The sequence below is a fragment of the Aplidium turbinatum genome, chromosome 8 (assembly GCF_918807975.1).
Source record: "Aplidium turbinatum chromosome 8, kaAplTurb1.1, whole genome shotgun sequence".
Lineage (NCBI taxonomy): Eukaryota > Metazoa > Chordata > Ascidiacea > Aplousobranchia > Polyclinidae > Aplidium > Aplidium turbinatum.
In genome coordinates, this window is record NC_137479.1 from 11239830 (window position 1) to 11260434 (window position 20605).

The 20605-nt window shown below is 35.3% G+C and overlaps 1 protein-coding gene across 1 annotated transcript; it reads left to right on the plus strand.

Moving 5' to 3' along the window:
• Positions 1-19302: 19302 nt before the first annotated feature.
• On the plus strand, positions 19303-20232 carry LOC145776054 (uncharacterized). The gene is made up of 3 exons (XM_082587462.1): positions 19303-19330; positions 19753-19855; positions 20004-20232. The coding sequence occupies exons 1-3, from the start codon at positions 19303-19305 to the stop codon at positions 20230-20232; spliced, it is 360 nt and encodes a 119-aa protein (XP_082443588.1).
• Positions 20233-20605: the final 373 nt, after the last annotated feature.

Genomic DNA, 20605 nt, shown 5'->3' on the forward strand with positions numbered 1-20605 from the left:
ACAACTTGTTATTTTGAAAAATCTAGTTGTCGAACTTTGTGCAACAAAGTACGATCGCTTACAATGAGCCACGGCTTGAAAACCAAGTCTCATTGAAATCAAATAAAGGTTGTAACGTTTATTCAGTGTTATAAATGTCAAAACATCATGTTTAAATTTTTCTTTTATACTAGACTTGAAAAACAATAAATTGACTTATATTTTGTATCTTGCAAACACTTTTGCATTTTGCTTTTTTTAAAACATAAAAACTTGTTTTGCAGTTGCAGCTGATTATTCAATTACAACAATTAAAAACAAGGTATGAGCTAAGATAGAATAAAACTCATCGGCCTAATGTTGTAACATGGTTCATATAGCAGCACACTAACATGCTTTCCTAAATTATAAAAAGAATAGGTTACTCTTAATTGCGAAAGTGAGGTACAATTACTATCAATTTTGGTGCGGTATGCGTCACATTGGAACATAGGTTCCCAAACATTGTGCAGCGCACACTAAAGTCTGCTGCGAGATACTCTCAAGGGTGCAGCAAAAGTCTAGTGATTAAATGTTGCAACCGTAATTGTAAAACTGTCAAGAGTTAATTTAGTTTAGAAGGGAGCACACGTGCTTTTATGTTACTGTAAGCTACGACCTACCATAAATTTCCCACGATTAACTACGTAGTAAAAAAATTACTGCTGAATGTCACCAGCTTGAAATTGGAAGCTTGAGAGCAACTGTTCAAATTAAGTATGAATAGCTCCTCACAGCTGAGTCCCAATGCAATGAACGTTGATACTTTTAGAATCATTATTGACTATGCTTTAAAGAGTATCCTGATATTGCTCGACAGCCATTTGTATTTTATTATCATTTACTACAGCTTACTTGTGCTATCGGCATTTTCTACACATTAACACTGATCATGCCTCAAACTGACTAGCCTACATTGCATTTTTGTACAAAAAAAATGTATATGTATATACAGCTTTCACATTGCAGTAAAACTGATTAATTTTACAAGCATGCATTGACTTAAATAAAGGTAGCTTTAAGTACGGGTACTTCTATCATGTAGCCTATATAGGCCTATAGTTGTTCAACGTAGCCACTTCGATTAAGAAGTAGACTAAATGAAAAGCAATGCTTCGAAAAAACATTGACTTAATAAATCAATGTGCTGTGGTAGATTTCAAAATCTTTTGCTGTGCCCATGGTAACCCATAGATGTGGCATGATTTGTCACATTTTGCCGATTTTGATTACAGCTACTGCTAGTGTCTGACGGAAATTTTCCAATTTTTTTTTACTTTTTGCTGACTCGTAGTGATATAAAATCTTAGCAGTAGAAAATAAGAAAAAGTAAGTTGAAAAAGGCTCAATCAAACTGCTAAAAAGCGATTAAACAGTCTGACTGAAATTTTCTTAATCATATAGTCCTCATTGACAGCAAAAAAGAGGTTAAAATATAATTCTTGAGGAATTTATTTAGACAGCAGCCTAACCAAAACTTGTGACAAATCAAGCCGTATCTTTAGATAGTCATGGTGTGCGGTAGTCCAAAAAAAATTGAAAAACACTGCATTAGTGCAGGGATCACCAAACTTTTTTCTTTGAGGGCCGGATTACTCCGAGATTAACAGCTGCGGGCCGGATGCAAATTTCGAAAAGATATACAACTATTTAGAATCTCCATTGATTTGAATTGAGCACAATAAATAACATAAAAGTCAGCAATGGAATAGCAAAGTTGTGATGAAAATCGAAAGGTTGCTGGAAAAGGTATCCCCTGCTGTGATACACTACAGGGCATCGTGCTCTTGAAAAAACATTACATCTTTCCAAATTTGGCCTAGGCTGTCCCCATTTGTGGTGGCCTAGGCCAAACTTAAAAATCATTAGCAGGTTGCGTGTAGCTCAACAGCAACGTCAGTCCTTTACAAAAAGTTTGGTAATTTTTTTCCTTAACTGTTGTAGTGTAGCTGTTATTTCCGCAGCACGTGGCGGGCCGGATGAAATCAGTTCGCGGGCCGGTTCCGGCTTGCGGGCCGTAGTTTGGTGACCCCTGCATTAGTGAAACTGCAACACATTTTGATGGTTTGGAACTGCAGCACAGTAGCCTACATGAAGGAGACATAGACAGACATGGCGCTAAGTGTAAGAGCAGTAGATTAAAAATTTGCTTTGAGAAAATGTGTTTGTATTCTATATAGCGCCTGCAGCTTTTCTTATGTTTACTTGCATCTTATTGCCGTTGTGAAACCTGCGTTTGTTAGGAATCTAAAAAGCTGGCTAAAATTTGGGAGTTTCCTGAAGAAGTTGTACCGTTTATTAGGGTTAGATACACATATACGTAGTTTTACGTCGTTTTAGCGTTGTGCATCTGCCGCATGCTGCATTGCTTCTGAGCTTCCCTCAAATCAACCATCAAACATGAAACAAAAATCAGTTTAGTTTTTCTCAGTCATTAAGTGGTGAGTTATGTTCAGTCAGTTACAGTATTTTCAGTTATGGTGTCAGTTCAGTTATGGTCGTAGTTTTGTTTTATGTTCTGAATCGTGATTTCGATTCAGTTCATCTGATTTTGTTTTTAATCATTTGAGGCATTATTAGGCTGCAACCTTTTCGATCGGGAAAGTTTGTTTTTTTCTTTGCAATAAACTCATACTCACAGAAAACCAAAGTATCATTCTTGGATCATCCCCACTACTATGCTGGTACTCGGGATGTTGCTGTAGCAGTTACAGTTAGGTATGGGCGGATGCTTCAGACAATTTGACGTCCGCTACATAAACTGTATTTTCTGCTTTATTTGACTAATTTGACGTGTTTACAGTAATTTTAGAGGTAGCTTAAAACTTAGGTTATGCATTAACTCACAAAAGTTTTGAAAAACGTGAAAGGGCATATTAATTCAGTAAAATAAATTCAAACATATTGAGCGAAAAGGCGCTGGTCATTTCCTGATATAACAACAGATTGGCAATAGATTCACGTAGGCTAGTTAAAAACTGTTTAAGGCATTTTGTTTTGAAGCAGGCTACAGACTGATTCTTGCTTACCGATTACCGACTGATTCTTTGCTTATACAGGTAGATTATCCTAAATTAGCACTGCAGGGAAAACGATTTGGACGATTTCTGCTAAAATCACTGTAGGCCTGCTGATAATAATAACTCATGGCAAGGTCAGAGTAGGTACAAAGTTACAATAAAACTTGGACTATAGTGAAAGTCATTTTAACCCTTCCCTTAGCAGGCTGTAGTTGAGCAATAGGGTGGCTCGTTTTTGAACTTTTTTTTTTTAAATTCTCTCGGGGTAGTGGGGAAATGGTGCCAATGAGTGAGAAAACGCTCATGACAAAATTTGAGATTCGTAAAAAATTGTCTTCAGCCTCCTCATGGGGCCCAAAAATCGAAAAATGGGGTCAAAAACGCAATTTTTTTCAAAAATATTTTTAGTTTGGGTAGATACAATATTGTTTAGATATATCTAATTAGCCTAAGAAAAAAACTGGAGTCATTTGAACTATTCCTTCAGCTTCCTCACAGCTTCTGAAAATTTCCATTTTGCTGAAAATTTCACATTTTTGTGGGTGGTTACATAATACATAATTGCGTTAGACATTTTGCCAACTATAAAACGTCATTGTATTTCTCTTTATAGACCTACCCTGAGCTGTTGCGTCATTTTTTAATGAAATTGGGTTAATTTGGTAGGAAAAAGTGACGTCTTTTATTTGAATTTACGTCACTGACGAAGTTTGTAGTTATGTAACCACAAACAAAAATGCGAAATTTTCAGCAAAATGAAAATTTTCAGAAGCTGTGAGGAAGCTGAAGGAATAGTTCAAATGACTTCAATTTTTTTTTAGGTTATTTAGATATATCTAAACAATATTGTATCTATCCAAACTAAAAATATTTTTGAAAAAAATTGCGTTTTTGACCCCATTTTTCGATTTTTGGGCCCCATGAGGATGCTAAAAACAATTTGTTACGAATCTCAAATTTTGTCATGAGCGTTTTCTCACTCATTGGCACCATTTCCCCACTACCCCGAGAGAATTAAAAAAAAAAGTTTAAAAACGAGCCACCCTATTGAGCAAGCAGCAACCGATATAACAATAACAACAACATGCCATACTGTAGAGTCTGATGATAAGTTGTGATGTAAAATTTAGAGGCATTATTTTCAATTTTAGTATTGAAAAATCTTTTAACAAGCTGTTACTGTTTTCTGCAGATTTATTTAAATTGTTTTTGTTTTGTTTTTATAACGAAAGCGCAGGAGGCTATAGCTGCATTAATATCAAAATTATTTTTAAATTAATTGCTTTTTATGTGTTTGAATAAAACGCTGTTAAAACCGGCTGTGTAACTGAATTTTGATTATATCTGTGATTGCCAACAACAAAATCATGTTTCTGTCAAAGCTCTATCGTAATACAGCCTTGCGTTTTAGAAAAAAAAAACAAGATCTACATAAAAACATTCACAGAATAGTTTTAGCTATTAGCCTATAAAGCACACATTCAATTCCAAATTTAGCAAGACAAAAGAAACAACCTAAAAAAATTATGTTTTGTTAAATATGAAGGTTAGTTTTTGTTTGTAGAAGTTTGTTTTCTCAATGATAATTTCAACGCAAATTAAAGAAATTAAAACAAAATTAATGCTCAGGAGCAGAAAAAAATAACTACGTATGTTTTAGGCTAAAATTTTTCACAGGTTATTTAACCCGTGCCTTCTTGCGCCACTTTAACTCTCCAGTGGGCGCAATGTGATTTGTTACATGGCGCAATGTGCCTGTAACAAATCAAGGCGCAATGTGCCTGTCAGGCACATGTTAAAAGCTTTTTACAAAATTTAGTGCATTTGAAACTTGAGCACTTAGATACAATAGTTTAGTGTACTGCTTTAAATGCTCAAACTACTTGCATCAGTTTTATCATTTTATTGTGTCTTCTGCAAGAAAAAAGTGTGTAAATCTAATTTGCAGAATAATAAGCTGTGGGTCTGATGTAGAATAGCTTTTCATAGCCAACATTTGTAAAATCAGGCTTTAGCTTATCATTAACTTTATCATTGTCTTCCAAAACAAATTTTCTCTGTAGATTCGCTTTCAATAAAGCATGCTTTGTAAACCATTGTAACATGCTTGCGAAATGCCATGTGACATTTTTTGCATTCATATCTTGAAACCTTCTCTATTGTGACTGTCACTGCTGGTACAAGGAGAGCTTCGTCTTCTTACCGACGATTGTGAAGTGTTTTCTATATTTTTACTTCCTGCCTGTTCTCCACTGAGTGGACGATACTTTTGCAATCTTGTTTACAAATGCGTCGATATTCATCGGAATCCATACCGTTTTTTTGTTGATTTTCTGGTTAGCTCTCTAACAACAGGTGTTTCAAAGAGCATTTTATTCTCAAAAAATATCCTTCTGTTTACTGTGTTCTGTACCTAAGCCTCATAGATTACACATAGATTAGACATAGATTTGACATTTAAGATGTTTGCAAATACTGTTTTTTCTTAGCTAAAATGGAAACAAGTAGTTTTAATAATCATTTTGAGGATACTAATTTTTTGACGCAAAGTCTTCTTCCGGACAGCAATTCAATGGCAAATTATTCAACTAGAAATGGAAGTTTATCAACGAATTTTACAAGAATTTGTGGATATGTTGGTTTTTGTGATTATTCCGACTACGATGTGTGCAATGAAATTCCAATAAACATTTGTAAACAATGTAGTCAACTTGGGACTAGTTTGTTTTTGTTTTTGGTGATAACTTTAGGTCTGGCCATTGTTATTGGAAACTTCCTCATCATTGCTGTTGGCATTCATCTTCAAAGAAAAGGCCATGCAAATAAAATGGATGTTTGTAGAAGCTCTCTTGCTGTGACTGACTTTCTCACAGGTAGGAAAACTACATTGAAGTGAATCATCGATTAGCATTTTTGCCAAGCTAGTATATTATTTGCACAAAATTTCCATTCTGCAACTTCATTTACTCTGTGGAAAAAAGTCTATCTCAGGGGTGGACGAGCTGTTTGAACCACGGGCCAAAAACTTTTTAATCTTTGACAAGCAGGCCATGTGAGTGTATGAAATGGACATTGGACAAGAGTGTTAAGCTACAGTTTATTAACAACATTATTTGCATTTTTAACAGCGATAAACAAAACTTTCAAAAAAACAGAAAAATAAATAAACAAAATTACAACAATTGTTTGACTGTGATGCAACAATAAACCAAATTAACAATGCTTAGTTGTAACATAACAATAAACCATAAACCCTACATAACAAAATTTCAATAAGATGGAATAATTGTGTTTGCGTTAGAAGAAATAACAATAAATTGGGTTAAAGCATTCGTTTTCACCAATATCAGGATGGCCAGATTAAATAACCCGACGGGCCGGATTTAGCCCGCGGGCCGTAGTTTGCCCATGTCTGGTCTATCCGCTCAATATACAAATTGGGCCAGTATCCGAATTGATTCATTTATGTCTGTAGCAAAATAAAAGCTTAATAAATTCATATTCCTTTTATAAATTTAGATCTCGGGATTCATTATAAAGTTTTGCATTTGCATTCAATGGCTTTAAACTTTTTACAATGCTGTTTGAGTTTTTACCAACTTTTTATGATTAATTTATGTCGAAATCGAATAGAAAAGATTCCATAGTAGCCGGGAATTTGTATAAAACATGATATTATTGGCATGAAATGGATATTATTTAACATTTGGTATGTTATACAGTATTTTGTTGTGCAGTGTTAGATTTAGTAAACTTTTGCCGCAATTCAATTGGCCGTATTTATTTATGTTTATTGAAGCGACGGGAATTTGGCATTTGGCTAATCAGCCCAACTTGGTAATGAGCACAAATTCGTACGGACCTTTGGTGAGGTTAATAAGCAGGGATCATGACCGTGTTAGCTACCTCAAACTCCTTGACCGGAAAACTCAGAGCCGCTATGGATCCACTCATTTTTAGTTTGCCTAGTGCTTTTAGCTATTCAAAAATGAAAACAAAACAAGGAAAAGAGCAATGAAAACTCATTTATTTGGGTCTTTGACAGTTTACATCATATCACGGAACTTTGTAGGTAATCATTTGGTATCACTTATTACTTCTATTATCAAAATCAATAAACACATACAAACCCATATTGTTATTTTGATCTTGTAAGAAACAGAATCAATAGCCTACTACTTCAGCTTTCTTTGAAAATAAGTTGTAGTAGCCGCAATGTGAGCTACTAGGCCTACAACAATCAACGCTTGTGAAATCTCAAAGCTGTGGAACGTGGCAGTGTTTTTGCATTAACCAAGCACAACAAGGAAATACAAACTTTTTACAATTGTAGACCACTCAATCGTGTTTTTAAAATATTACCTCATACCCTACATGTGGTTGATGACTGAAAATGCATATTAAGCCATTACTTTTTTTTAAGGACAGAGAATACAGCTTGTAGTCCGTCAATACCTACAAAAAGTCTCTAAAAAATCTTGGAAATATATATTGACGCTCTTGGCTTATGCCGATTGAGCACTTTACTGGAGGCACCTTGCTATGCATTACGCAAAGCTCACTGCTTGCAGTTTGAGCACTTTGGCAAGGTTGGCAGTAGTACCATTTTTGGTTACTGTTTAGGTACCACAAATGGGAAAATGTCACATGGAGCTATATACATCTCCATGGCCATTATTCCGGTGATTAACTATGATGAAACCGGGAGGTCGAAACGGTGTGCACTGTCTGCAGTTATTGATATATTGATATTCATATCACAAAATATCAATATAAGTGCATTTTTTCTCATTGATTGTTGTATATTTAATGTTAGTAGCCTACTTTCAAACGAAAATTGTAGTTCAGAGTAACGTCATTCGCAAGCTCTCCCATAGAAAAAATCTAAGCTCACCTAACAGGCACGGGCGCAAAGGTAATACTCTGCCACCGGTGATAATGGTGTTTTCTGACGACATTTGTCTATTTCTCTTGCTTGGTGATACGCGTTTCCTCATGTTTAGAAATTACAGTAATACAATGGCTTTCAACTCTTTTTTCGTTTGCTGAAATTCACTGATGTTGCCGAGATTGTTTTCGTAGTCTATTAGTTTTCACATTGATCTTTTTGAATTCTCTAGTTTTATAGAGCTGGTCTCTTTTTGAGTTTCATTGGACTGTAAACACAGACTGTAGCATTCTTATGTCTTAAGGGTGTTATTGGATATTTAGCAGTTACATTTCTTTCCACGAGTATATGAAAAAGTTTATTATTTCCTAAAAAGATGAAAGTGAAATGTGTATTCCTCTTACATTTAAAACGTTTGTAACTCAAGCTCAATGTCAACACTTCTCACATTTGGGGCGTGATTCATGGCTTAAGAAGCACCGTTGGAAAACACTTAGTCGCTGTTACCAAACAAGAGTATGTACTGTATGAATGAAAATTTGACTGAAAAGTAGTTCACGTTTGCATTTTGAGGAGGGGATAGTGCAAAATAGAGCTCATACAGCACTGACAGTTCAGTTCAGTATATTTTTTGTTTTGTTGGCGAAAGAGAAAGACACAAAAAGCAAAAACACAATAAACACAAATAATTCGCACAACAAGGATGGCAGCGAAAGACCAAAAGGTCACCAAAGTCAGCTACCACCCAAACATTTAAACAAAAGACACAAAATTAAGAACATTAACACATATATAATATATAGCACAATACCAGCACTTTACATAATACAATAACAATGGAATAACGCAGGGCAACATAAAAAAAACTGTGTAGAGAAATAAGCGGATAATACGTTTCAGGAGTGATCATTGTACAAATTCTTTAATAAACATTTATATTTAAATTTAAAAACATTATAAAATTTTTCTTTTATTTCTTTTGGTACTTAATTCCATAGTTTCACTCCATTAAAACATAGCATTTTCTTACCAGAGTTTGACAGGAAACTAACGCATTCGATAAAAATTCCTACCATGCTTATAATATAAATTTTTTTTATAAAATGAAAAAGCTAATCAGAAAACTACCCTAATTTATCTAAATGTTCAGGTGTTCAGATTTTGGTGGTCACAATGTACAACTACAGTTGGTCAACAAAACTGACACCGTCAGAACTCAATGTTCAGCAATTGGCTTTGCGGGGTTCTGTACAAGCGTTTTGGGGAGCGTTTTTATATCTTCTGGCCTACACTTCGTCTATCTATCATTTACTTTACATGAGTTTGAAGAGACTCTACGCAATCACAAAACCAATCAAGTATAAATTTGAAAGCAAGAAAAATGTCTATATTGGACTGGGTGTAGTTTGGGCGTTCGCTATTGTAGCAGCAACAGTTCCAGGTAAGGATTTTGCTATTTCTAGCTCCTTTTCATTTATTCATTATTTATTACTTGATTACTATTACAGATATGTTGCTTTTTAAAAAAATTGAAAAAAAGGACACAATGAAGTGAAAAAGAATTGGCTGTTTAACGTCATAGCATTTTGATGACTGGTTTAATACGATAGACAACAAAACAAAGTAACCTCAGCGGGTTTAACTTGATGTATTACATACAGAACAAAATATCTAACATAATGACTCAAACGTTTTCGACACGTACGTGTGTCTTCATCAGGAATTAAATCTGCATTTTTAGCAGTTACATTTTTTTCCGCGAGTATATGAAAAAGTTTATTATTTCCTAAAAAGATGAAAGTGAAATGTGTATTCCTCCTTACATTTAAAACGTTTGTAACTCAAGCCCAATGTCAACACTTCTGATTGGGCTTGAGTTCGATATCGATATCCTAATCGATATCCTACATAAAATGAAGAATCGTAAGATAAATTTGACTTTGCACTATAACTGTAACGACACTCTGGACTGAAAAGCACAAACATAACAAAATAATGATGCAAGAATGATTACGAGTAAATTATACTGTGGGAAACAGATCACATGAGGTGTAAACTACAGGCATTGGACAAACAATTAGAACACACACAAATGGAACGATGAGCCACAGGCAAATAATTGCTGGTTGAGAGATGGATTGTCACGTTTGATTCTTAAGGCTTCCATGATCTTAGTCTGAAAATCATATCTGCATCGAGAGATGATTTTAAATTGGTCGATTAAGACATTGTCAGTGCACGTTTTACAAGAGGCTATGTGCTCTTTAATTCTACTTTTGGTTGTTAGGTTTGGATTTAACCCTTTGCTTTTCAACGTTTTTTTGGAAGTTAACTGCTCAAGGGGGGGCCGTTTTTGGATCAAATTCAATCGGCTGTTACGTGTTATCCGCTGGTGCTATTTCAACAGAAGTTGCACTGGTGTGAAAGCAAATCATTTGTCTATAAGTTTGAAAAGTCATTATTTTGAAATTTTATATGTTAAACTTGATATTTCAATTTTTGCAAAGGTACCCAAAAACGACAATTTTGATTTATCTTGCCGCTATTTAATTACCATGCTAATCCGATTTCATGCAAAGTTCTGAATAACAAAGAGCTCAATCGACTGCACGAAGTGTGTGTGCGGTGTGCCGAATCATTGCATTGATAAAAATTTGCGAGCAAATCTTATTGTAAGCTACTCACTGATTCTAAAATAGTTACAATCAGAGTAATATTGTTACACGAATTTGAAAAAAAACAAAACTGCGTTTGTTGTCTTACATTTTTGTCCTAAACTAATGCATTCCGAAACTCATGGCTAGCTTCTAGTTTTATGGAACCAAATTTCTCATAAGTAACACCTTAGCCTGCTTGAATAGCTGTTTACATCTTCGTTTGTGTATTTTAGGTCTACAATTGAGTTTGTAGTAAGAATATTTTTAGTAGAGAGAAGACAATTGAACAAGTTGTTGAAATTATCTGAAATTTCTAAGTTCAAATTAGGTGCTTTTGAAATTGTGGATTTGTGTCAAGTCGCATCACAAATATCCTGCAGGCTCCATCATAAGTCATTTCGCTTACGGGTGTTTATAAACAGGACTCATAAATTACATCCACAAAAAATACAGCATTTACATCAACAAAGCTAAGTTCAAAGCCCACTTTTTATTGAAGATTGCGTCAATCAATTTGAAAATACATTTTTAGTCCGCCAGCGTCGAAACAATGCAACAGCGAATTGAGGAACATGCGTAAATAAAGGAAATGTGAAATAACCCACAGTCAGCAAATCTACATAAATTTAACGTTTACAAATGTTGAATCAATGTAAATAGACTGGACTGCTGACTGGGTCCTTATTGTTTGAAGCACAAAAAATACGCGTAAAGGCGACAACATCAGCAAGGCAGTGATTATGTTTCTGGCCAAAAAAAAACTAACTTTTGACTTCAAAGATAAAAATGATTACAACGAAGCTTCAAAGTTTGTCGTAAAACATTTTGCAGAGATACAATAAACATAATCATTTTGTGCCAGATTGTGAGAAGACTTCCTAGATTCTTTCCAACCATTTGCATGATTGCAAATTATTTTCTATAACTTTATATTGCCAAAAAATGGCTTCTTTGTTGAAACAACGTGGCTACAATTCTATAAAAAATTCTTAGGCCTACTACATTGAAGTAATGAAAAATTTTTTTGTGATTTTGCTGATGACGTTTTACAATATCCGAGAAGTAAAAAATAATAATGATGAATTATTTTACAAAACCGTGGTTTGCAAGCGGTTCACAAAAAATTGTTGGGGGAAAATTTACTATTAGACGTAAAACGTTTGTAAAAGAAAATTGTCGGTTTACGTATTTAGAATGTTTATTGCGCTGTTATCGAATTATAAACTGCCTGTGTTGTGTACCTTTGTGGTTGCCGGCCAGCTTAGAGCAGCATGCAAACTAAGCGTTTATGGTATTTACATCGTGTTATGATTCTCGAAAATTTCCCACAAGGTCTTTATTTTTATCGTGATATTGTCTGCCTCTTCTGTCCTAAACTTGAAGTTATTGTGCAGCACAATCCACATCGGTTTTTAGACTCAGTCTTCATTGAAAATCTTTTGTGTGGTGCATCATTTCAAGTAGTGTCTTCCCCTAAACTGTTACACAAATCGTCCAGAACCAGGTTGATTATTATGTATCTTACAGCCGTTGAGAGCCCGTTATTGTATGTGTGGAATTATTACTGTAGATGTCTGACTAAATTCATGCCAAAGTCGAGCAAATTCTGCTTTCGGGATCCTTGCCGTTATTTACGGTATTTTTTGTTGATAAGTTTAGGCAGCATTTTTCCAAGATAAATGAAGACATCGGTATTGTTCGTCACTTAGATTTAGTTTTCTCAGCATGGTTTATTCATTCTTTGATCCACTAGTTTGTCCCACTTTTGGTATAATCGGATCGTTTATAAATGGCGGGTCTTCACAACAGCCGGCCTCTTATACATTGGGGCAACGTATTCAGATGTTGAATCAATGAAGAAGAAAGCTGATTTGTTGTTTGTCTTATGTGACGCCTAACTTTATGCCTCGTCTATATTTTGTAATGTACATTTTGTACATTGTGCATTTTGCATAGATGAGGCATTATCATCTTTATTTTGCGCTCTTTGGAAAACACAGTACACTGTGAAACAAAAATACAGGACATAACAACAAGTAGGCGACATAAAGCAGGGAAGGGACGCCATCGAGTTAGCTGCTACGTGTAAATGGAGCCTATCTCACAATTTTGAGTGTATCTCACAATTACTGTTTGCAAAAACGCTATTTCTCCGGCTTCTCCCAAAAGCATTTGCAGTGATACATTTCCTCAATTGCAAGTTTTGTCAATGAGAGCATTTCCATAGAACGTTTATTTCGAAACCAGGTTTTCGTGTCTTTACCCAAGAGAAGATTTCTTATTGTAACGTTTTTTATTCGTCAATGAATATTATCTGCTTGAAACAACTGTTTTGAATAGTTTGTGGCCTCCATAGCCTACTATTTTGATCATGGATTGCTATTCTTCTTTGTAGAGCTGATAACGCAAAAAACGTTTGCTGTTATTGTTTTTAATTAACAGCTTTGCGATCACTGGCTTTTCTTTGTAGCATAAGAAATAACGCGCTTTGTATTATTGAGGTCAAACCAAACAAAGGAAAGCAAGAGGATGCTTCTCTCTGCTCGCGCATATCGATGCACGAAGCAATTATGAGCTTATGGCTTGTTATCGCAATGTAATCCATTTCACGCTTTGCTGGAAGTTAGCTAGAAATAGCAAAAATTCACTAAAATCTTGAATTTACAAGAAAACTACACAACTTTTAACATCAAATTTAATATCATCACATCCGCCTGGCAATTTTAGGAAAAGTCAAGAAAAACCAAGTGCATGGCGTTACTGTGCTTCAAATAATTAAAGGAAATTTGAGGGGGGGCCAAATCTGGCCTCCCTTTGAGGAGCAAAGTGTTAAGTGCTCCCCGGCTCTTGTCAACAAATGTCTGGTAGACATTTGTTGATGTTAAACATATGAAGAACCTAGAACATATGAAGAACAGTTAAACATTTGAAGAACGAGCAAAGGGGGTAGGCGACTTCAGTTGAAAATATTGGTGCACTTTAAATGTATTATACACAGGATGAATGTCACAAGAATTTTTCTTTATAAGTTTAGCCAGTTATTTTGCAAAACTTGTTGAATCTTTTCCTTGAAAGAGCATACTAATAAAACAACTAAAATCTACTTCTTCTGGCGTGTCTTTTGGTTTATCAACCATGAAGGTGTTTAAGACAATATTGAAAAAAATAGAAGGATATCCATGTAAATAAAACATGTTTGATTGGATATCCTTCTAATCGATATCCATTTAAATAAAACATGTTTAAAAGTTCTTAATTTTTTGCAGATAATTTAAAAAACTTGTTAAACAAGTACATAAATAAAACAAGTACATAAAAGTGTGCATAAAAGTGTGCAATAATAATACTTAATGTTTATATACACTTTAATTGCCAAATTAAGATTAATTAGCATTACTGTACATCAATAGCTCCTGGGGAAGAGGCGTCTTCACAAGGGGGGTGTTAAACTCTTTTCCGCCACTGCCAAAATTCACTATTTTTGTTAAAATTACATTTGAGGCTTACGTGTAATATAATGTTGCTAGAAAAGAAAGGTTTCCTTTTAAAACGAACAAAAGTTAATTCTTCGAGTGCCTTAACTCATTGTATAATAGAACCTGGACGTTACTGTTTTAATAGGTCCTTCAAGGATTCATTTTTAATTCTTAGTTAATACAAAGTATTTACACAAGCAATCACTCTGAAATTTTGTAACAACTTAGACTACTGGAAGTACCACACAACCGCAAATTAATGCAAACTTTTGCGAAGAGCTTTCATAACAAAATTATCGCTTTATTGCTGAACTCCCAATAATTTACATTTTGACCCTAAAATGGAGAGTCCTGTGTTTCTTTTGAACCGAAAGCTTTTATCACAGGAAACTTCATAAAACTTAGTTGGATTAAAATCTTGAACAAAAACCACAAAAACCGAAAACACTTATTTTGAAGTAAAAAAAAATATAGCGCTGTATCAAAGGTCCTTCTTTATAATAGATCCTGCTACTTCCCTATACAATGTGAAGAAGGGAGCGTTCTTCCTGGCTATCAGCACAAGGCTGAGCACTCACTAGTACAGCGAGCAGTTGTGATTCATTAACCATATCGGTGTAGCTTCAACGCTAGTCATTAATTCTTGTTACAATCAGCTACCGAAAAACATTTTTAAATAGGATTTTTTTTTATTAGAAGAAAAATAAAAACAAGAAGAAAGCGCTGATGTTGAAAAGATTTTTTCATTTTTTTCTATTCGTAATGTCTTTAGGGGAGACCTGGTATGAAAGTAACACTTTTGTCTTAAACGTTATATTTTTTGAGTTCTTCTACGCTCCCTTTTTCCCCCTATCTTAATACGAGCTGTTTTCGTACGCGGAAAGTACGTCACGAGCTATCTTATTCCCGTGCTAATTAATCGCTAATAACGGGAGCAATGAAAATCACAGAAACAAAATATTCTACAAGGTAATAGCCATGTGTAGTTTGCGTATAGAAATTACATTTTTACTTAACAAATTTATTGAAATAAAGTGTTTGAGATGAAAAAACGTCAGAAAGTCAGTTTTTCTTTTAATTTCTTGAAAATAGCTTCAAAATTGAAATCTTTAAATTATAACTAAACTAAACAAAATTTACTTGTGCTCATTAACATAAGGCATTTTTGAACGTTTCTACATTTTAAAGTAATTGAACTACCATTTATATTACACTAACATTAACTAATATATAACTCGCATTGCACGAAGAAAATGTCTAGCCACCTGAGACGAAATGCTTATTGTGAAGGGCAGGAAGGTAGAAAAATGACCAGTGTAGGTGTAGAAAATTCGCAAAAAATAAAAACTAAAAGTCAAGTGATTTCATTTTCTAACATATTTCCTTCTGTGAAATATTATACTTATAGAGTGGAGCGTCCTCATACAACCCCGTGTCGCTACAGATAGGGTTAAAACCTCACAGCAACTGCTCAAAGCTTAGTGCTACAAAATGAGACCTTTAGCTTTTTGGTTCTGTTTGTATGTCGGCTATGCTATCGCTTTAAGAATTGCTACATGTTTGTTACATTGATCCCTTATACTGGGTATGGTTGTAACACATATCCAAAAACAGAAAAACCAACATGAAAGAAAGTAAAATGTCATTGGAAAGTAAAAGAAAGTAAAATGTCATTTGGCCACACAAAAAAATGTTGGTATGGTTACACCAGGCTTGAAAACACTCAGGCGCTCCAAAAAGTACCGTATTAATGATAGTCTCAGAGCTCGCCATCAGAATCGCAATTTTGGCAAACGAACATCAGTCCACCTTCTGTGCATCCTTGGTGGGCCCATAATTCACAGAAGAAGCAATTAATCCACCTTTCACCAGGTTCTGAGTTCCTGTATGTGTCCATGCAGATGATGCAAAAACAGTCATCCTGTTCATCTCTAGAAGACGATGCTACAATAAACTTCTTCGAAGGTCTCGGCACTGACGTTTCCTTTTGTAAGGTGTTATGTTCGTTTCTTTTACGCCAAGTAAGTTCTTTTTTGCCTTGTTGCTTGCTTTTGTTTTTTTCTCTTTAGCTATCCTGTTTCTGACTGCTGTGTCAGTCAATACTTCTCAAGGATTTTTTCTGCTTTTGCTTTTGATTGTTTTCCTTTGCCCACCTTCGGTAAGGAACGTATCTCAGATGGATTAAACACATTGCTCAATCCTGGAAAAGGTTGATCAGTTGGAAGATGCTCAATGCCAAAGGGATTGGCATCATTACCTCCATCTATAATTAAACCACAGTCTGAAAAATTGCTTGAGACATTAATAACATCCAAACTTGCACCAGGGGTGTCATTTGCAGATGAAGCATTGAATGGTGGTTTTGGTCTCGAACTCGCAATGCCTATACTTTCGCTTCCAACAGCAGTAACCGCTTGTGCTAAGAATTTGGACGTATTCATCCTTTCAATATCCTCAGGGTTAGGACGGTCAGTTACATCTGCAGGAGCAAACTCGAAATCCTGAAAAATGTTTGGATTTAGGGGCCAAATGCCGGAAATGTCAACTCTAGCTTGAATATCTTTTGGAGTCGTCGCCGCAGGAAATGCTGTTTTTACTATTCCAAGAATATCATAAATTGTCATAGGTTTTGCCGGATTCATTTTCATCCATGCATCTGATGCAGTATTTACCATCTTCTTAGTTAAAGGGTCCATAAACTGTGCAATCGGATGGCTGCAATTTGTGGCTGCAGTGTGTTGGGAAGTTTAGCATTTCGATGCTGTTATCCTTGCAGTAATCGATGGCTTTCAAAGAAACATGTGAGCTGTGGTTGTCCAACAGCAACAAAACTTTGTTCTTCGTGCTTGCTTTGGTGTGCTTCTGGAAGTGCTGTAGATACAAAAGAAAGTCATTTTCTTGCACCCAACCAGATCCATTCCAACTGAGCCTAGTGGGCAATTTTGAATGAAATAATCTTTATAAGGCTAGCAAGAGAACACAAAAGATGGGGAAATACTATTTCCTAGTGCTTGTACAGCACAGGCAATAGTAACTAAAGTGCCCCTTTCTCCAGAGGTCATAGCACCGACCTGCTTAGATCCACGTCTTGCAACAACATGATCTGGTATTTGCACCATTGTAATTCCGGCTTCGTCAACGTTTCAAACTTCGATTTCTTGAAATATATTTTTTTTTCGATACTTTCTGATAACTTAGCAAAAAAACATTGCACATTTGTTCGGTTAAAGCGGATTGCTCTTGAAATGCTTGTGGCTTCCGGGTTCCTTAAGGATAGAGAAGGATTTCTTCTCACAAAGTTTGAAAACAAGTCCGTTCCAGTCATTCCATTTTCATTCCATTGTCCGGGGTGTTGGATGCCATATTTTCCAGTGAGATCAAAAGCAAACTTTCTCACCTAAAAAAGAAACTAACGCTACGTTACAAAGTTTAGGCTTTATCCTGCTACAGGCCTATTGGCATATCTACCTTTGCAGCAAAAGAACATTTTCTTTAAAAGATCGTCTTCTCACCTCCTTTGATGATATAATCCATAGTATTGATCAGCTGTTTCCAGCCGGTAATTAACCAATTTTCACTCTTCGTGACTTGTATGATGACAAGAGAAGAAAGTTTGAATGTTACAACCATACCAGTATTACTTTCATACCCGGTCTTCCCTACTCGTTATTTGAGCTAGTATTTAAAATTTATAATGAGAGAAGGGAAGAATAGCTTCAACAAGATGTCAAGTTTGCAATAACGCTCAGTCTAAATAATTTTTCTTCCTATGCCTCACCATTCCATATAATTAAGTTCTTTTTGTCTTAAATCATCTTAACTATATTTTGGTAAAAATCGCTTACGATTCTAGAGATCGTGTTTATTTAAAGCAAATATATTACATAAACTTAAAATAAATGTATTTTTTTGTTCAGCTTGGATTCCTAACCATCTGACAAGCAGTTATATTGTGCCGATTTTTCTATACTTACCAACGCTTACAAAATTCACTACAAATCAAGATTTCACTCCACTGATTGCTTTGGTGTTTTTGTTTTATATTGTGCCATCTTTTTTAATGGTAAGGTTAGTAAAATTGTAGATATATTAAGCACTGTTCATCTTTGTGTGGATAAATTAAATAAGTGTACTTTTTGTTATTAAAAGCCTACAAATTTCAACACCTTTAATGATTTCGTATTTTGCCAGTAATTTTTGCTGAATCTGAGCACAAACATTTTTTTATATTAGGCTATATCGCGTTTTGCAGATTTTCACAATTCTTTCTAGTTCTTACATGTAAAGAGACTTTGGAAAGATTGATGACGTAGTTTATTGGCATATCAAACGTTAAACAGTCAAATGAATGGTGGAATAGTTCTACTTGGTGATAATGGATAAAAATTCCTGAATTGACGAATGGTTCACCACATCCAGCATATAAATAAATATAATTCTGAACAGCAAACAACTTCGTTGCTTTCAAAATAAATTTACACTACTACCTGCAGCAGCTATTTTATCATTGCTAATAACTTCCACTTTTACAATCTATTCAATGAGGGCTGTAACTCTACTGTCTTCTTCGATATACTTTTCATTACAACTTATAATCCCCAGAATACACAACTCTAATAATAATAATCAAATTACGCGACTATTTATAACAATTGTCGGCAGCCGCGACTATTTGTCGGCAGCCGTGGCCGAGTGGTTAGCGCGTTGGGCTCGCAGTCGAGAGCCTGCATGTTCGACTCCAGCCACCCGCACTTGCTGTTGTTTCTCTGGGCAAGAAACTTTACGATAATTGCCTCTACCTAGTGATCGATTTCGAGTAATGGGTAGTACCAAATTTAAGTCATAAGTAAAGTAGACAACCGGAAACAGACATTGCCGTCGGCTGCAGCGTGGGTCAGGTGTATGTCGGAAGGCGTACACCGATGCATAGCGCTCAAGTCCGCTTTCCCGCAATGCAGGATAAAGATAAACAAACAAACAAACAAGTGTGCTTGAACAAACAGCTTTTGGAGACTAGGGTAATATTGCATTACAAGAATTCATTCTTCTCTTTAACAAGTCAAACAGTTTCCAGACCGTTACGTGCATATGATTTCTGAACATTGCAGACAGTTTTGACCATATCATGTGGCGTGCGTTTGAGAGTGAACTTCATTCGAAAAAATCGCCAGTTTCAAGGGGGCAGCAGCAGTGCGGAGGTTCAGAGGAAGGAACAAATTGCCGTCGTTAAAACACTTGCGATAATGCAGTTGGGATTTACAATAACTCTAAGTAGGTTGCAAAGGTATTTTTAAATAGTGCAAAATTTTTGTGAATTTATCTGTGAAATTTTTGTCGACATTGTGCATTGTAACATTGTACCATTGTACATAAAAAAAAACGCAAGTGCAGACGCTGTACTCATTGTCAAAAGAAAAACGCTTTGAAACCTTCCAGTTGTCATTATTAGTAGAGCATATTAAATAATGAATTAGGCTTGTGAAGAAAGGGGCGTTCTTCCCGGCTATCAGCACAAGGCTGAGCACTCACTAGTACAGCGAGAATACGGTGCGATACTGATGAGCCCAGCCTCATGGGCGAAACACGTGTCTATCGCTGTCAATTCTTGCTACAAATCGGCTGCCGAGAAACATAATGAATTAGGCTATTATAAAGGTTCTTTTCATCCATAAACAAATGTTATATCTTTTTAGTTCCCGTTATTATTGTTGTATTGTCATTTATCTCCGGACAACTCACTTGCATGAACTTTTCAACACCTTACCTTGTCGGTTTCTATCTTTCCATGTCGAACAGGTGAGATTTTTTTTATAGTCAACAAGTATGCAGTTTTCATCAGGCCTACTTCACTTTTTGCAAACGCGTAGATTGACTGAAATGCTAAGAAATTGTCGAGTCATAGATTCAATAAATGTAATGCATCGACTGTGTGTCTGTGTTTCAGTTTGGTCAATGTTATCGTTTACAACGTGCGAGACAAAGCTTTTCGAAACAATGTAAAGACCTTGTGTTCAAAGTGTTTTACTTGCTGGTCGAGAGTTGAACATCGAAGCACAAGTTTCCAATCAAGAAATTTGAATTCACGTCACAATGGAGAGATACCAACCCTTGTCAATAACACCGATGATGATTTTGCGATGTCGTCGCAACTTCATCTAAGACAAATGAAATAAAAACTAAAATTTGTTTTTTACCGGTAGACTGCAATGATTCCTGGTATGGCGAAGTTTGTGCAAAAGGATAGATTAGTACAACCGTGTGCAGCGGCGTATGTACGATATATACGTTGTGTTGATTTAAATGTTGTATTGTTTAAAGATAGATCGATGATAGGCTGCATGATTTTCTTTTAAGTTTGAACAAATTTAATTTTAATTTAATGGCCTATCAATGTTGTTTTAAACTTCAGAAATAAACACGCCTTTTATATCATACAATAAGAACTTACTATCAGCACTACAAAAAGTAATTATCAAGCAAAAAAGCGAAGCTGAGCAAATCATATCAAATATTGTTACTAATCACCAGTGGGGGCTCGTCAGAAGG